Here is a 15,702-nt window from a genome sequence, read left to right as displayed (position 1 = left end):
TAACAGGCAAAGCTACAAAGTGCTGTACATATGTTGGAGTGAATGTACTGTAATGAGCGCCAGGCTTAAAGACAGTTCTTCTACCTTCTTCTCTTAGGGATCGTAACTCTATCCTCATCTTGTGTAAAGCGTCTTCTAGCTCTGCACAGCGTGAGCGCTCCTTGTCCAAAGCTACTTTCATGTCACCGTACTGCATGGGAACAGCCGGCTGGGCCTGTTGAGCAAGTGCCCCATTGGTGGTGGTGCCTACATCTTCCCGCCGCCGCCCAAATATACCCTGTGCAGAAAAGACACAGCAGGGATTATTTTTATACAAAGAAATTACCTTGAAGCTGATTGTTAATCTAATAGGATATTTTTTTATAGACTGATAGTTTAATATTTTCCCAGACCTTCTTTTTTTTGGTGGGCTGGTCCATTTTGGCTTGAAGGAAGTCGATGAGTTTGGTCTGCTGGGAGATCGTCCCCTCCATCTTCACTTTCTCGTGGGAGTAAACAGCCTGCAGCAGTGCAGAAATCAAAAGCTCAGAGAAGGAAACACTTCTAAAGTTAACTTTAAAAAGAAGTCCCTCTGGGAAAACATGAATCAGGCTTGTATCTTTTTACCTGTCAACATCAGTTACACAATTTTATTATCTAACTAAGAGCTTCTTCTTTTATTGATGACACCATATTTCATCTTGTTCTAAAAAATGCTGTACTGAGCACCTGTATATTCTCCAGCTGATACTCCAGATCTGTCCTTTCAGTTTTGAGCATGTCAGTTTGGTCCAGAGCATCCTGAAGGCCTTGTGTCAAACGGAAAATGTGGCTCTTCTGGAGGTCCATCTGCTGCTGAAGCTTCCCTTGCTGTGGGAAAACCAGCAAACAATTAAGCTACTAAAAAAAGGGTAATCTGATTTACAGTCAACCACTTTTCAAAGTGGTAACAAATACAATTAAATTAAATGAAAATGCAACCCAAACAGACGAGTTCAGAGTCCATGTACCTCTTCCATCAGCCTTTGTTTGAGTTCCCTCTCCGTCTCCAGTTTCTGCTGTAAGCTGCGGGCGTTCATCTCCAGCATGGCATGCTTCTTCTCCAGATCATTGAGCTGAGATAACAAGAGTGCACGTCAAATTGTGACACAAACCAGCCACAAACACATTATATAAAATAAGATTAGTCACTGAGAGAGCTAAACTCACTGTAACCTAAAAACACACACAAAGAAAAGCTAATTAGGAAATCTAAATCTGACTATATTTGTGAAGATTGTATTTCAAAGTTTCAGCATATATACAATTTTAGAAACAAGCAGCAAAAAGCAAGAACAGATGTTTTCAGGGCACAAAACACGACGAGAAGACTTTCACATGATTCTTGACATGATCATCTCGTGCTGTCAAACCGACGAACAGGCTTGAACCTTTTCGTGTTTTTATGTTGGGAATTTTGTAACTTGCACGTACATGAAACAATTCTGGACCAATTCAGAAGTATCGTAACAAAATTAATTTATGGTTCTGTGCTGGACTCACTGTGTCAGACAGACTTTCAGCCTTCAGTCTTTGCTCCTTCAAGGCCTGCTGTAAGGCCATGATCTCAGCCTTATGCTCTTTGACCGCCAGTTCCACGGCCTGACGAGACTCAGTGCTGCGCTGCTCTGCACGCAGCCTATGAGCGGCACAAGAACAAGTTTTAAATGTTAAAATATTCAGGTAATAAACAGAATGGCATCCTTCAGACATGTTATACCTACTACAAGCGTTTGTTCAAAATAAAAACATAAATGTTACCTGTTCTGCTTTTCATTATCCAGAAGTCTCTGCAAGTCTCTGGTGCGTCTCTCTGCTTGGCTTTTTTCGTCCTCCAGCGCACCCCTCCACGCCTCCCACTGCCTCTCCTTCTCCAGCAACTCGTCGTTCAGAGACTCCAGCTCCACCACCTGCTCCTCCAACATGCTACACGTTGTCTTCAGCGTCTCAATGTTCTGGGAGCAGAAATGAAATAGCAGACTGAAGGGAACATCCTTTGCAGCTTTTGGCAACACCAAGTGATTATTGTTTCTGAAATTTTGCTGACAGCAACATGATTTCAGGTGCCATAAGGTAAATTAATTAACCAAAGGATTTTTGTGGTCGTGAATGAACGTTTTTCAGCAACTATGTTAAACTTGCTGTTTATTTATTTACTTATATTTTTTACTGCAACTCTATAAAAAGATAAAAATATATTTGCATCCAGACTACTGCCTGAAGTAAGTTGTGTTACCTGCAGGGATTAAAGCAAAAAAAAAAATCTTCTGACAAAGTTTTTCTACACCTAGAGTACCCAAGTCCACCCATTGACCTTAGTAAAAGTATACAGTATAGTGTGTAAATGACCTTAGTAAAAGTATACAGTAGTGTTCTCTAAAGAAGGGTTGAAGTTGTAAGGAGACTTTCACCTGCACCATCAAGACCAACATTATTTTGAATTATTGTTTTAATATTATAATTGTTGTTGTCTGTACTTTATATGCTCTTTATTTAAAAACAAGTCTCTCTTGTAAATGAGTCCTCGTGACTCGATGAGACTAAACTGTATCAATAAAGGTTGAATGAATGAATAACTTTTCTGTAGTTTACTTTTAGAGGGGTTGTCAGATACATTTAAAAAATATATAGCACATGAAGCCCTTTGCAGAGAATAAATTAACTTAAAATTATTCAATTTTATTTTTGTTTGCCAGACTGACAGATTTCACCCCAAAATGATTATTTCATTCAAAGGGATTATATTTACAGAATTTTAGCTCATGTCGTCATTTAATATGTATTTTTCATATATGATCATTTATTAAATTACATTTACCACAGTACTTGCCTCTCAGTGTGGTTCTAAATATAATCAACTTTAGCTCATCCAAACAGTCACAACACTTTGATGTTGCTAAAACAGTGTAGAATTGAATTATTTAGATATTTATGATAAAATACAAACATCTGAAACTGATACTCAGACAGAACTTTGGAGTTTTGGGGGAAAGTTTCATTTAAAGAGACGCACATCTCTGCTATAATCTGAGATATAAATATTCATCTTTTAGTGTTAATATAACAGGTTTCAGGTCTCTCTTGTAAATAAGTCTTTGTGGCTCAATGGGACTAACCTGTTTAAATAAAGGTTGAATGAAAATATATACTTAATTATAAGAACTAAAACAGCAGAAACAGTCTCCTCTCTCATTTTGAGATGCTCAGGCTGACTGCGTTTCCATGGCAACGCTCCCTGAGTTTGGTCATGCACGCATGTTGCACATGTCTGTATGATGATGACGACGCTCTGAATACACCAACATCTAATACATAGTTAGAATTTAGATGCGAAAGTCCCAGAGAGGTCAGGGCACGGTGCAGGAGTGGTTGGGGGTGATGGTGCAATGGTTCTGGTATCTCCCCCTGGCTGCAGTGAACTGTCACGCGCAAACACATGTTTAATAATTTTTTACTTGTCATCATCTACATGGGGGTGGGTGAGGTGTTCTGTTAGGGTAGAGACGTGTCCTCTTTGAAAAATAGTACAGGAAGCGCAGACTGGTGCTCTCACCTGCACTACGGGCTCACCGTGAACCAGACAGCAGGACCCGCCCTGCTCTGACTGGGCCAAACTGTGGCTCTGGTTCTCTTTATTGGTTGAAATCAGCATCAGTTTAATCTCTGTATCATCATTAAATTGGATGGCTTTAAAAAGACCACACACACTAAAAGTCTTTTCCCTCCCTTTAATTTTTACAGATGATGGAAATCCCTCCTGGTCACATTCAAAATGTTGGAAATCTGTCACGGCGCCGGAGAACTTTAATCCGTGTACCTGTTTCTGGTTGTTGAGGTGCATCTCACGGTCAGCCACCTCCCTCCTGAGGCGGTCCACCTCCTGGCTGAGCTGCAGCTTATCCTCCCGCTCATCTGATGCTTCATCGAGCTGTTTTGACAAGTAGAAGTTTTGACGGTTCAACTCGGCGTTCTCCTGACTCAGCTGCGTAAGCTGTTCCTCCAGGTCAGTGATCACCTGAGACAAAACAAACAGGAAGAGGTGTCAGCTCTGCAAAAAAGACAAAGCTCAAAAAAGACAATAGTCACAGTCAAAAATTAAGTCAGCCATCACAATGATTCTTGTGTGGAACGATGACATTTTAACGAGACGAGTGCCAACTTTTTTACTTCAGTTACTATAATGAATAATCATAAGTCTTACAACCGTATGACAATTTTCTCTGGTTGCTGCCAAATCACAAAAAAGGCAGTAAAGCACTTACTGAACAACTGTCTCTTAAGGCATCAAATTTGCGCTGAATCTCATCCCTGTGGTTCTGTAAAAACAAGAGCAAAATCAAATAAATGGTGAAAGCGCTAACAAATTATCACATGAGTACCGAATTAATGTTATATATTATATTTTGTTATTTATATATATATATATATTTATTTATTTATTTTATTTTTAATATAAAAACCACGTAAGGAAACGGTGACAGTAATTAGGTTAACACCACTACTCGAACGACGTCCTCCATTTGTGTTTTGGTCTCATTTCTTTAAATCGCTCAACATTAATTACGTTACACATGTGAAGGCGAGAACCTCTCCTACCCTCAGTGCGGTGATCTCCTCCTCGGCCTCAGCGGTGGTTTCTTCCAGCTCAGTCTTAGCTTGCTGCAGCTGACTCTCCAAAGCAAGACGTGCGGCCTGCAGGCTGCTGATTTGGGACTCGCGCTCTTGGAGAGACAGGGTCAACTCCGACACCTGTCTCTTAATTTCCAGTTTCTCCTCTTCGTGTTCGAGGCCCATCTACATGCAAATCAAAAACAAGAGTGAATCCTATCTTTACGTTATAGTAGAGATAGAGAAATTATTATTTTTTCCCCAATAAAATGAGTCGGCAAAAATTATCTAGTTTCAAGTCATGTTCAGCTTTGTGATTTTAATAGCATACAGAAAAAATAAGAATCACATTAATTAGAGACATCAAGCAATAAGTGCTAGTTGATATATACAGTACATGCAGATCCACACTGTCATAAAATATAATTAGAATGTACTTTAGCTGTTAAAGAAACGGACTTGCCAATTATTTCTGACAATGAAGTACATATTTGTGTGAGCGTGTTTGTAAGTGAGGGGACAGTGAGGCCAGCAATTAGTGCCAATCTGTGTATCACGTCTGAGCAGTTCGGAGTGCGAGGAGGTAGAAATGTGACAACATGCTGTCAACCAGGAACATCTGCAGACAAATTCTCAAGAGAAGGGTGAGATTTGTGTCAAACCTGCTTCTTAATAGTGTAGGTTTGCACCGGACACAGAAAGAGATCTTGAATTTTGGAATGAAGTTCTCAGAGCGGTGGACGAACAGTGAATTTCAAGGCTTAAATCAAATCCTTTATCATTTAGTATACTGTTTACTGTCTAATAAAAACATTTTCAGGCAGTGTGGGAAAGCTCGCATTGTTTAGACCTGTATTTAATTAGCTGCTTACATGAAAGCTACCTAAGCTTCGCTATCTGATCAACTGCCTTAATCCCTTTTTGTGATGTAATTATTTTACGTTCAAGTCTGTGCTGGTTTAAGTGAATTACTTAATCCTGAGCTTACAGACTTTAGCACCATCTCTTTGCCTCCTGTTGCCTCACCTCCCGTAGCCGGCTTTCCAGCTCCAGCAGCCGGGTCCTCCTGGTTTGCTCCTGCTGACTCATTTTCTCTAAGTGCTCTTCTAATTTGGCATTTTGTGCCTCAAGCTTGCCTGCTTGAGACTCCAAATAAAACTTTTGCTGCCGAAGTTCTGAGATCATTTCCTCTTGGGCTTTCCTGACAAAACAAAGGTTAGTTATATTACCTGTTCAGAAGAAGATCTTTATAAAAGGTCACCAGGAAAACAAACGATTTATTTAACGGTAACAACTGTCTACATGGTTTAAAAGTTACTGCTGGGAATTTATTAAAAATGTAAAAAATCCTTCAAACTGAGCTGACAACGTTTACGATTACACTAACAAACATGGAAGATTTCCTAAGCAACATTTCTGCATTTAAGTCAGTTAAAACCGCATTTGCTCCATTTAAAGCAAGAGACAATACCCAGTTTACATTCAGCCACGGTGCGTATGGGAGTAAGACCAACTTAATGAAGCAATTAAGTCAAAATGTGCACAAAGGCTCTTAAAGAAAAGGACAGTGTAAGCAGGGGCTTTCATTTGCTCACATATTCTTCTGGGTGTAGATGCTGCTGTTAGCAGCCAGCTTATTAGCCTCTGACAGCTCAGCGATGCGTTGTTCCAGGTTCTTCATCTTCGAATCCATAGCATTGATGGTCTGCAGAAGGGAATCGACACAACACACTACACATCAGGGCTTAACACGTGTTTCTTATCAACTTTTTTATAAAATCACTCGATTCATTGCAGATTTTTAAACGGTAGTATTTTCAGAAACACAAAAAATGTTGAAGTTCCACTAAATCCAATCAGAATCCTTAAGAATATTTCCTTATGAGTTTACTGTCATTGTGAGATGACTACCTTTAAAAGCTTCTTAACTGCCTCAGTCTAACACGTTAACCAGATTACAACTTAAGATCAGGCTGTATTGGGCAACGAGAAGCATCCTGCGGATTAACTTGTCTTCTTTAACTTATTCCAGTACAGCTGAACCAACATGAGAATTTAAAGTGTTAACAGGCAAAGCAAAACATGGATTCATCCCAAATGCCATGCTCTTACAAATTAACAAATAAGTAGCTTTCACTTAAAGTCTAACACGGTAAAAATTAAGAAGTAGCTTTGTGTATAATTCAGTAACAAATTTGCTTTGGTTGGCTCACTGCTTTCTGTTCACTGATGAGTTTACAGTTCTCCCGCGACTCCTCCTCCTGCTGTGCCCTTTTTGCCTCGAGGCTCTCCTTCTCAGCCAGGTCTGTCTTCATCTGGGCTTCCAGCACCTTGATCAGTCAGAACCAGTCCATATGAGACTCATTAGATTCAGTTTCACATACTCACACTACAGCAGTCAGCTACAGAATGAAGCGGTTTAATGATGTGATTTTAAATGTACAAACTGAGGCAAAACTAATTAGTGCAGTCAGCTCTCGTAGTAAAAGCAACCAAAATTAATTTATAAACGTACTTTAAATACAGCAAAGTGCAACACAGACCGCTTTAAATATAGACTGGTGTTTTTTTTTTTAAATGTTATGAATCTTTTAAAAAAGATTATTTTTTTTCTCTACAACTTCCCTTACAAATAGTCAGATCTAGATTACTTCTCTTCAGTAATTTGCTGTAACTTATGCTACAGTTCCACCTTCCACAACATTGTTTCAAAAATGTCAAGACTAACTTCTTATAGAAAAATATGAAACTGACAAACCTTGATCTTATCTTCGAAAAGCCTCTCCTTCTGAACAAGCTGAGTTTCCATCCTCTGAGCTGTAGACTGGGCCTCCCTCAGGCTCTCTTCCAGTTCCTAAAGTAGTTGACAAACATCGTTTGCTATATCCAACATGCTCACACGAAATATGAAACAGAAAATAGGTCTACTCTCACAGCAAGCAAGTGTCGATTATAAAAAGAAAGAAACTTGCATTGAAAAGCTGGAAATCCACAAGTTGACTGAAGCGACGCCTGCTCATGTTGCCGATGGTACAAATCATGCAAGTAATTCAAGTGGATTTTGTAAGGCTCTGCTCTTTAAAGAAGAGCGTGTGTGTTTATTCTCAAATGACTGGGGGGTAGCTTTAATTCTAGGGTCGAACGAGTGGAAGTAGAGAATGCTGGGTAAAGGGGAAATTAGGGGTGGGGTAGTGCGGTGTATTAGTGAGCCTTATCTGTAGGTCTCTCACCAGGATCTTTTCAGCCATCTGCTGGATCTGCTGGGATTTGGTCTGAATGTCATCCTTTAGCTTATTCTCCCGCCGCTCAACCATCTCCAGCCGCTTTACCTGGTTTTCTAGAGTTTTCCTTCCCTCCTGCTTACACAAAAAGAAGACAGAAGATTAACTGCACATCAAAGTTTTCAGGGTTGAATAGCTGGGGGGGTCCTTCTGTAAAATAAATAAATAAAAATTTCAACAGACAAACCAAAACTTGTTGAGTTTGATTAACCAAGTGTACTTATTTAGCCTGGTACCTCTGTCTCTCTGAGACGACGCTTTAAAGTGTCGCTAGAGTCCGTTTTCCCTCGCAGGCGCTCCAGATCTCGTTCCAGCCGCTCTTTGGCCTGTCGGACATTCTGCAGCAGCTCAGTGGCTTCAGTGCTCGCTTTCACTGCCTGAGGGGAATTCAGAAGGTCAGAGGCTGTTGTTGCGTCCCAAGACAAATATCTCGAGTGACACTACAATGCATTATATGGCACAGATGACAAAACCGCTCTCTTTACAGATGGCCAGTGAAATTTGTATTAATACAAAAAACAGAAACTAGGAAAAGTTAAATACAAAAGGAGTATTTCAAGCAAAATAATACACAGTGACAGTAAATAGCAAGATTACCTTAGACAGTTTGTCTTGGAGTTCTTGGATTTTCACCTGTTGTTCAGAGTTGGTCTAAAAAAATAAATAAATAAAAAAGACAACATTGAGCTGTCTCGTTCAACTAAGTAATTACTTTAGTTCTGCAGGGAAAGTGACAGGTGTATGACGCCTCTTTTACTTTCTCAAGTTTGGAGAGAAGCTCCTCCACTTCAGCTTTTCCTTGCTCTTTAGCCTGAAGATAAACACAGTCAGATTAATAATCGATGACACTGGATAAAGTTAACCCAGAAAAAGTGGTGGGCATTTGAAAGCCTTTTGAATGTGTTTAAATTTACATAACCATCAAATGCTAAATTAAACAGATACAAAACCTGTATTTTTTGGGGGGAACAAACTTGTCTGATGCATTAAATGGAGAAAAAGTAGACGTGAAGAAAAATTACCTTTTGGATTCTCTGCTGGTATTCCACAGCTTTTCGTTTGAGCTCTTCGCTTGTTTGTCTGGAGTCTCTGAGCTCAGATTCGTAGAGGTCACTGCGTCGCCGAGCGGCCGACAGGTCCTCCTCCAGCTGCCTGATGGTCACCTGCATCTCCTCTAGCTGGGCGTGGTACTCCTGGGGCCATCAACAGCATTAACGATGAGCATCGCCAGGTCAACAAATAGTGAAAGTAACATATTTTAAGAAAAATCTTAATGAGGCCTTAGTTGGCTTATCATCATGTTGAACTATGACGTGAATATTCACCTCGTCGTTGATGAAAAATGTTCCTAGGCCAAAACATTTTATTGCTCAGTAAAGTTTTAATTTTCTTTATTTTTATTTAGAGTGAAACTGTAGTAAACTGTAAAGTTGTTTAAGCCATCATAACTAACAAATGTTCACTTTGCTGCAGAGAAACTGAGAATATTACTACAGAAAGCAACACAAACAGTTCCACTGTTAAATTTGTGATGTTTTGTGGCAACGATCTTTATCAACAGAACTTCACAAATCAAAAATAAAAGCCCAAACATTACAACTTCACACTCTAGGTCTGGAGGTGAAAGAAAACTACAGAGTGTCTCAAAGGCTTGGCAGACACTGATATTGAAACGTCTAAACTCTACTGTTTGATTGTGTTGTTTCTTGCACACCATATATTAACCCAATTATATCATTAGATGGCAAGTTATGATAGATATTAATCCAACCAAAATGTCATAGAGGTCACTTAGGGTTCCCACCTGTAAAGAAGCTCCTGTTTTGATTGGTTTTTCATTAAAAAAGTACAGCAAACTCTTGAAGCTCCTTGAAGGGGTGTTGGTGAATCTTCTAATAATCAATCCTTAAAGTTTTTAACCTCACAGAGACACAGTCTGTGGGCATGACCTTAAAGGAGCTGTGCAATCAGAGGAAAAGCTCTGTTTGTACAGTCAATCACTGAGATGGAAGAGTTTCTTGCTGCAAAACCAGTTTTAGATTAAAAACTGAAACCGAAAAACAAGTTATTTTCTTCTTCTTCTTTCGGCTGCTCCTTTCTCAGGGGTCGCCACAGTGAACTAACTCGCTCGAAGACTTGGCAACTGTTTTTATGCCGGATGTCCTTCCTGATGCAGCCACAGGCCACCAAGTTACCACAGCCCTCTGTGTGGGGCAGGGGGCTGCCATCTGGGATGCTGGGGTGGGGGGGCTTGCTCAGGGGCTCAGGATAGGGCAAGTAAGGGTGGGGGCAGGTGTGGGTGCTTCACCTTTCCCAACTATGTTTTTTATGTCAGTCTGGGGAGTCGAAACAACGACCTTCCGATCACAGACTCACCTTCTCTAGCCTCTGTGCCACCACTCCCCCACCCCAACCAAACCAAACAAAACCAGCTATAGATTAAACTGAAACACAGAATATTGTAAAAATAAATAAATACAAAGAAAAAAAAAAAAGACATCAGCTTAGTGGGAGGACCATGAAGTCTTTTGTTCCTTTCAGTAAACATTTTAGTGGAGCTGCCTCAAACTCGAAAGTTAAAAAAGAGGAAAGGTTTACGTACTTGCTCCTTAATTTCTTGCAGCTTGTTGCTCTGTTCTCTTATGTCATGCAGCAGCTGCATGGCCTTATCGTCCTCTCTGGAGACCTCAACACGGGCCTCCTCCAAGCTTCTCTTCAGGCTCTGCAGACACATGAATGTAGTCTCAGCGTCCAGTCAACATCAATTTATAAAAGACCACCAACATCTTTCAACGATATTACTTCATTCAAGCATTTCCTAAAACCATACAGACACTTATGAAAAAGATGGTAGTATGACTCACACTGCACTCAGTGATGTAGGTGGCAAGATCTTGCTCCAGGATGTTTCTCTGAGTCTCTGAGGCTTTCAGCTCCACATCCTTCTGGTGGAGAACTGACTCCAGGTCGGTCATTTTACGTTGGAACCTGGAGATTTCCTGCTCCATCTTAACACATCAAAGAAAAGGCCCGTCTTATTCAAAGCCTTAAGGACAGGGTTAATAATTTACAGCATAAAAAAAAAAAAAAGGATTTTGTGTTCTGTCTGTGTGAGAATAAGACTGTTCTGTAGGATCACTAGAAACGAGCAGCAAAATCCTAGTTTGCCAAGGCTTTCTTGGCAAATACAAACTGGTTCCGATACAGATTGGAACCCACTTTTCTGACCCATCGCCACATCATGAACGCCTCAAATAACAAAGCTGCAACGTTGTACAAATGAGAAGATTAAGTTGGCTTATTAAAGCACAAACGGATGCTTCTGTGAGTCCAGACTGCCAAAATAAACACAAGAAATCCGGAAATTAAATTTATCATAATGAAATTAAAGCAGACTTTTACAGTTTCCGATCAGCAGCTCATTATGCGTAGCTTGGAATAAAATTGATTTTTCCAAGAATAAATCATTTATCTGTAAAGGAAGGATGTATATTAAAAGAGCAAAACATGATTTTCTTAAAAAGTGCACACAAACCTTATGACATTTGTCTTGAGTTTCTTGTAAATCTTTGCTTTTAAGATGCAGTTTCTTTTCCATGGAGTTGGTCTTTGCAGGAGAGTTTAGGCCTGCAGACACAGACCTGAGCAAACAAAGTGAGGAGAGGTTCTTCAGTGTGTAAAGCATGAATACTTCAAACTGCACTGACCTTTATTGGAACATCTGTAAGAAATAAACATTCATCTTAATAGCAAACATGATATTTGCTAAATACTGTTTTAACAATCTTTAAACAAATAAACTATTTCAACAAACTCAGATCATGTAAGCCATTTCTTAACAAAATACATTTTAATGAGGTGGTTTCCAAGTAGGTAAAGTGCAAGCCACATACGCACATGGAGACTAGCTGATATCAATTTTAATATTCCAAAATTAACAAAGAGGAAACATATTGTGAAAGAAAAATGTGGAAAAACACTGACGAAAAACACACAACAACCCCCTTAGGAGCACAAACGTCTGCAATGAGTCTTTCTAACAAGAAGTACACAAACAACAAGACACATAATTGTCAACAATTAGTACACCATTCATTAAAACGTTTTCCTACAAAGACAATGGATTTACTTTTCATCAGAGTCTATTCATCATAGAAACAAACTTCAGTCTTATGCACGAGTCTAATATTTCTTGCTTTTTCCTGACAATAAAAGAAGTTTAGATGAGCCGTTTGTTAAAGGGGGTCTATTTTACATTTTGCAGCGTGTCTAATGCACATGTTTTTCATGTTTAGGCAAAGAAACGTGTTTCGTTTCCATTTGTTTGAAACTTTAACAGCAATAAGTCAATGTTCAACCTTTTGTTGAACAGAAAATAATATAAATAATAATACAATTCCAAAATGAAGAACACACCTGTACGAATGAGCTTACAAATACAGTAGATCTCTAATAAAGTTGACTCGCATTGAGTGTTAAAAATAATCACAAAAGCATGCAATGCTCACTGTGCACCAAGAAGCCTCCCCCTGAAACATATTTATAGATGGCACATATACAATATATCTAGACAGCCCCCCCACACACACACACACACTCCCACCCACACCTTCTTACTAATCAAAAAATGGATATCTTAACTGAGCCTTTGTCAAATCTGCTAATAAATCCTAACAACAAAAGAGCAAATGCAAAAACATCGTCATCCAATTTGGAGTATTTGAAATACTCTGAAGGATTTTCTCCAAACACAACCCCCTGGTACACTTTAAACCCAGCAGGACCTTCAGACAGAGGCTGGTCCATCTCAAGAACAGAACCCCCAAACCCAAACTGAGTGGTGGTGTCTGCAGTTCAGTGCAGACAGGAATGTTGGGACTCTATATTGGAGAAACTAAACAACACGTCCACAGACGCATGGCTCAACACCGGAGAGCAGCTCTTCAGGATCAGGACCAGACTCTGCAGTCCAATCTACACCTCAAGGACAAGAGACTCTGCTGAGGACCAACATGGTCATACTTTAGACAGAGAAGACAGATGGTTTCAGAGCGGGGTGAAGGAAGACATTTACATCAAATGAGGAAAAAACACTTTTAAACAGAGGAGTTCTCAGATTTCAACTTTCAAAACCCCAGTTCAGCATTAGACCTGATTCCCAGCTCTCATCTTTCACACCTTCATGCAGGTGACCACATCATCACTCTCTCTGTGCGCGAGGCAGACAAAGAGTCTAACGAGCGTCCGTCGTGCAGGACGAGTAGTTTCAGTCTAATCTGCAACCGAATCTAAGAACACAACCAGGCTTCTCGTGCAGTTCTATAAAACTTGGAACTCCTCACACTCCAAACATTTTAGAATTGATAAAGACTCCCGGACGGGAAGAGAAACATCTTCAGCTTCAGAATAAAAGTCCAGTTGTTGTTTTTTTTTCTTTAGATTATGAACCAAAAGCAAAACATAAGTCATTTTCACAGGACTTTAAATTGAACAAGGAAGTTTTCCATCAAGGTGAATGTGTTACATTTATTTAATAACTTAAATGAGTGTTACATTAAATTAAAGTTTTGCCATAAAAAATAATATTCGACAACTTAATTAGGACTCTTGTCAAGTTCAATAGATAAAGATGTACAGCACATACAAATTAAAATGGCAACTTGAGACCGAGCTGAGGGTTTTCCTCGTAAGGCTGCATGTTTATTTTTTGTGTGTCTAGCATATAACTGACAAAAAAATATTTATTTCTCACAAACTACAGTTTTATTTTTCTCTTTTAGGTTTATGTTAAATTGTTCAAATGGAGTAGATGACTACACCAGTAGTTTGAAGATTTTTTTTTAGCTTTATATGTCATGAAAGCGGAGCTGCGTTAAATTGGTCAGTGCCGTGGTCTTGTAATCATGAGGTTGCGAGTTCGAGTTCGGGTTGTGTCAGGAGGGCATCTGGTGTAAAACAATTGTCAAATCTTTCATACGAGTTTGCTCGCTGTGGTAACCCCTGAAGAAGAGAGCGGCGGAAAGAAACTTATGCCACAAAAGCAAAAATAAAATACATACACTTCTGCTAAGAAATGCTAAACTGCTTGAACAGTTGAAACAAAGTTGACAAAAAATTGATAAACCTATGCAAGTCAAAGTCTTACTAGCACTAATCAGATAGTTCTAATTACAATATAAAAACATGCAAAACATTAAATTAATCTAAACATAGTACATGCATGAAATAAAATACATAAAAAACTTGTTAGGGTATTTTCAAGTGGTTAGAAATTCACAAAAGATTTGTGAATAAATTATTTTGTTTCAATATTATTCTCAAAACTTTTTGCAGGGGCAAATGTCAAAAACAAACAAAAAATAAACAAACCAAAAGAATGAGTCGTGTTACATTGGAAGAATAAGTTTTTGGCAAACAAATGGCCCTTCTGGCCTTTTAACAGCATTGTGAAGGAGGTCAAGGGATTCATGAAAATAGAAAAATCAAAGCTTGTGAGCGCCCAAAGACATTTCTCAAAAAAGATCTGGCAATTAGATGTGAACGTTCCTCTTTAAACTGAAACCCTAAACCCTGTAACAGCATTAGATGGGGGTTAAATGATCAGCTAAATAATTAAAACTTATCTTCTGGGCACTTTGAATCCAACTTTAAACCCAGTGAGGCCATCTGGCATCGAGCGGAGCATTCTGATAAGGAGTTGTTAACATATCTTGCAGAGAATCAGATGTCACACCAGACAGACTGCGGAAACGATAGGCTCGTCAACTCAAATCATCAGGGGCCAAAAATCAGGAATGCACTCATATTAACTTATAACTGTGGTATGTAGGCTATGTGTGTGTGTAGTATACATATTATACACATAAGCATATTGTGTTTTTAACAGCAAGACAGTGGCTTTATTCTATTCCTTGTTTTATTTTAGTTTGTTTTGTTGAGCCAAAATGAGTCACCTTCTTCTCAAATTGATTATGTGGTTAAACGTTTTATTGACATCTGAGCTTTAGGTCAGGAAACAGACGCCCCCTTTAGGTACAAATCTGCTTATTATTGCAACCCAGCCCCCTGCATAAATGACTGCATCCATTCCATCAAAAGAAACCATAGACAGCAGATAATCATCACGGTTAGTGCACTTTTACACCACCATCACTGAAAAGAACACGTGACCCTGCAAGTAAATTACAAATGATAGTCTAGTCAACTCATAACCACATAATTTTGAACAATACCAGCTCAGAGTTTCCTTTATTTACCAAATAACTCCATTCCCAAGATACCAAAGTCCTTAATAAACTACTGGTAAAACTTTTATGCTTTTTATTGATAAAATTTTGGAGATAAAAACATCAATTCTTCAAAAGACCTTGCTCTGAGCCACCTCACATTTATCCTTTGACAAAATTCTTCCGTTTATCTCAGTGTGCTACTTGATACAATCCTCTACAAGACTACTAAATACTTTCTACCCAAGTGATCCTAAAGAAGTCGGCAGTGGTAATAGACCAATTTGTCTGTTCGTCCTCAAGTAAGAGTGCTTTACACTGAACTGAACTTTACACATTGAAACGTTGAAAACGGCCTCAATTAGACCCCTTCTCAAGAAACAATCTCAATCAGTAAGTTACCAACAGTTACCAACTCATCACTAAACTACCCGTTGTTTAAAAATGTGTCTAAGGAGCTGTTAGATGCAATAGAAGAAAATGACCGATATAAATATATATCTACAACTGATTATTGCAGTCCCTCTTTGGTACTTCTGTCCTGTGGAGTTCCTCGGGTTTATATTTAA

At 39.1% G+C, this 15,702-nt stretch overlaps 1 protein-coding gene across 1 annotated transcript in view; it reads right to left on the bottom strand.

Annotated features, from left to right (window-relative positions):
- Nucleotides 1-15,702, bottom strand: part of cita (citron rho-interacting serine/threonine kinase a) — a 38,725-nt gene that overhangs the window by 11,797 nt on the left and 11,226 nt on the right. Inside the window, exons 10-30 of the mRNA XM_037679204.1 lie at nucleotides 11,443-11,548; nucleotides 10,772-10,915; nucleotides 10,510-10,629; nucleotides 8,930-9,100; nucleotides 8,665-8,718; nucleotides 8,505-8,558; nucleotides 8,144-8,284; nucleotides 7,857-7,982; nucleotides 7,385-7,480; nucleotides 6,840-6,956; nucleotides 6,222-6,331; nucleotides 5,653-5,827; nucleotides 4,615-4,812; nucleotides 4,281-4,334; nucleotides 3,836-4,033; nucleotides 1,780-1,973; nucleotides 1,522-1,657; nucleotides 990-1,094; nucleotides 709-849; nucleotides 393-500; nucleotides 85-277 (exon numbers count right to left, since the gene is read on the bottom strand). Of these exons, the coding sequence (XP_037535132.1) occupies nucleotides 85-277; nucleotides 393-500; nucleotides 709-849; nucleotides 990-1,094; nucleotides 1,522-1,657; nucleotides 1,780-1,973; nucleotides 3,836-4,033; nucleotides 4,281-4,334; nucleotides 4,615-4,812; nucleotides 5,653-5,827; nucleotides 6,222-6,331; nucleotides 6,840-6,956; nucleotides 7,385-7,480; nucleotides 7,857-7,982; nucleotides 8,144-8,284; nucleotides 8,505-8,558; nucleotides 8,665-8,718; nucleotides 8,930-9,100; nucleotides 10,510-10,629; nucleotides 10,772-10,915; nucleotides 11,443-11,548 (2,741 nt within the window). The remainder of the gene's footprint in view (nucleotides 1-84; nucleotides 278-392; nucleotides 501-708; nucleotides 850-989; nucleotides 1,095-1,521; nucleotides 1,658-1,779; nucleotides 1,974-3,835; nucleotides 4,034-4,280; nucleotides 4,335-4,614; nucleotides 4,813-5,652; nucleotides 5,828-6,221; nucleotides 6,332-6,839; nucleotides 6,957-7,384; nucleotides 7,481-7,856; nucleotides 7,983-8,143; nucleotides 8,285-8,504; nucleotides 8,559-8,664; nucleotides 8,719-8,929; nucleotides 9,101-10,509; nucleotides 10,630-10,771; nucleotides 10,916-11,442; nucleotides 11,549-15,702) is intronic.

The sequence above is a fragment of the Nematolebias whitei genome, chromosome 7 (genome assembly GCF_014905685.2).
Source record: "Nematolebias whitei isolate Nwh7 chromosome 7, NemWhi1, whole genome shotgun sequence".
NCBI lineage: Eukaryota > Metazoa > Chordata > Actinopteri > Cyprinodontiformes > Rivulidae > Nematolebias > Nematolebias whitei.
This window is presented reverse-complemented; position numbering and strand designations above follow the sequence as displayed.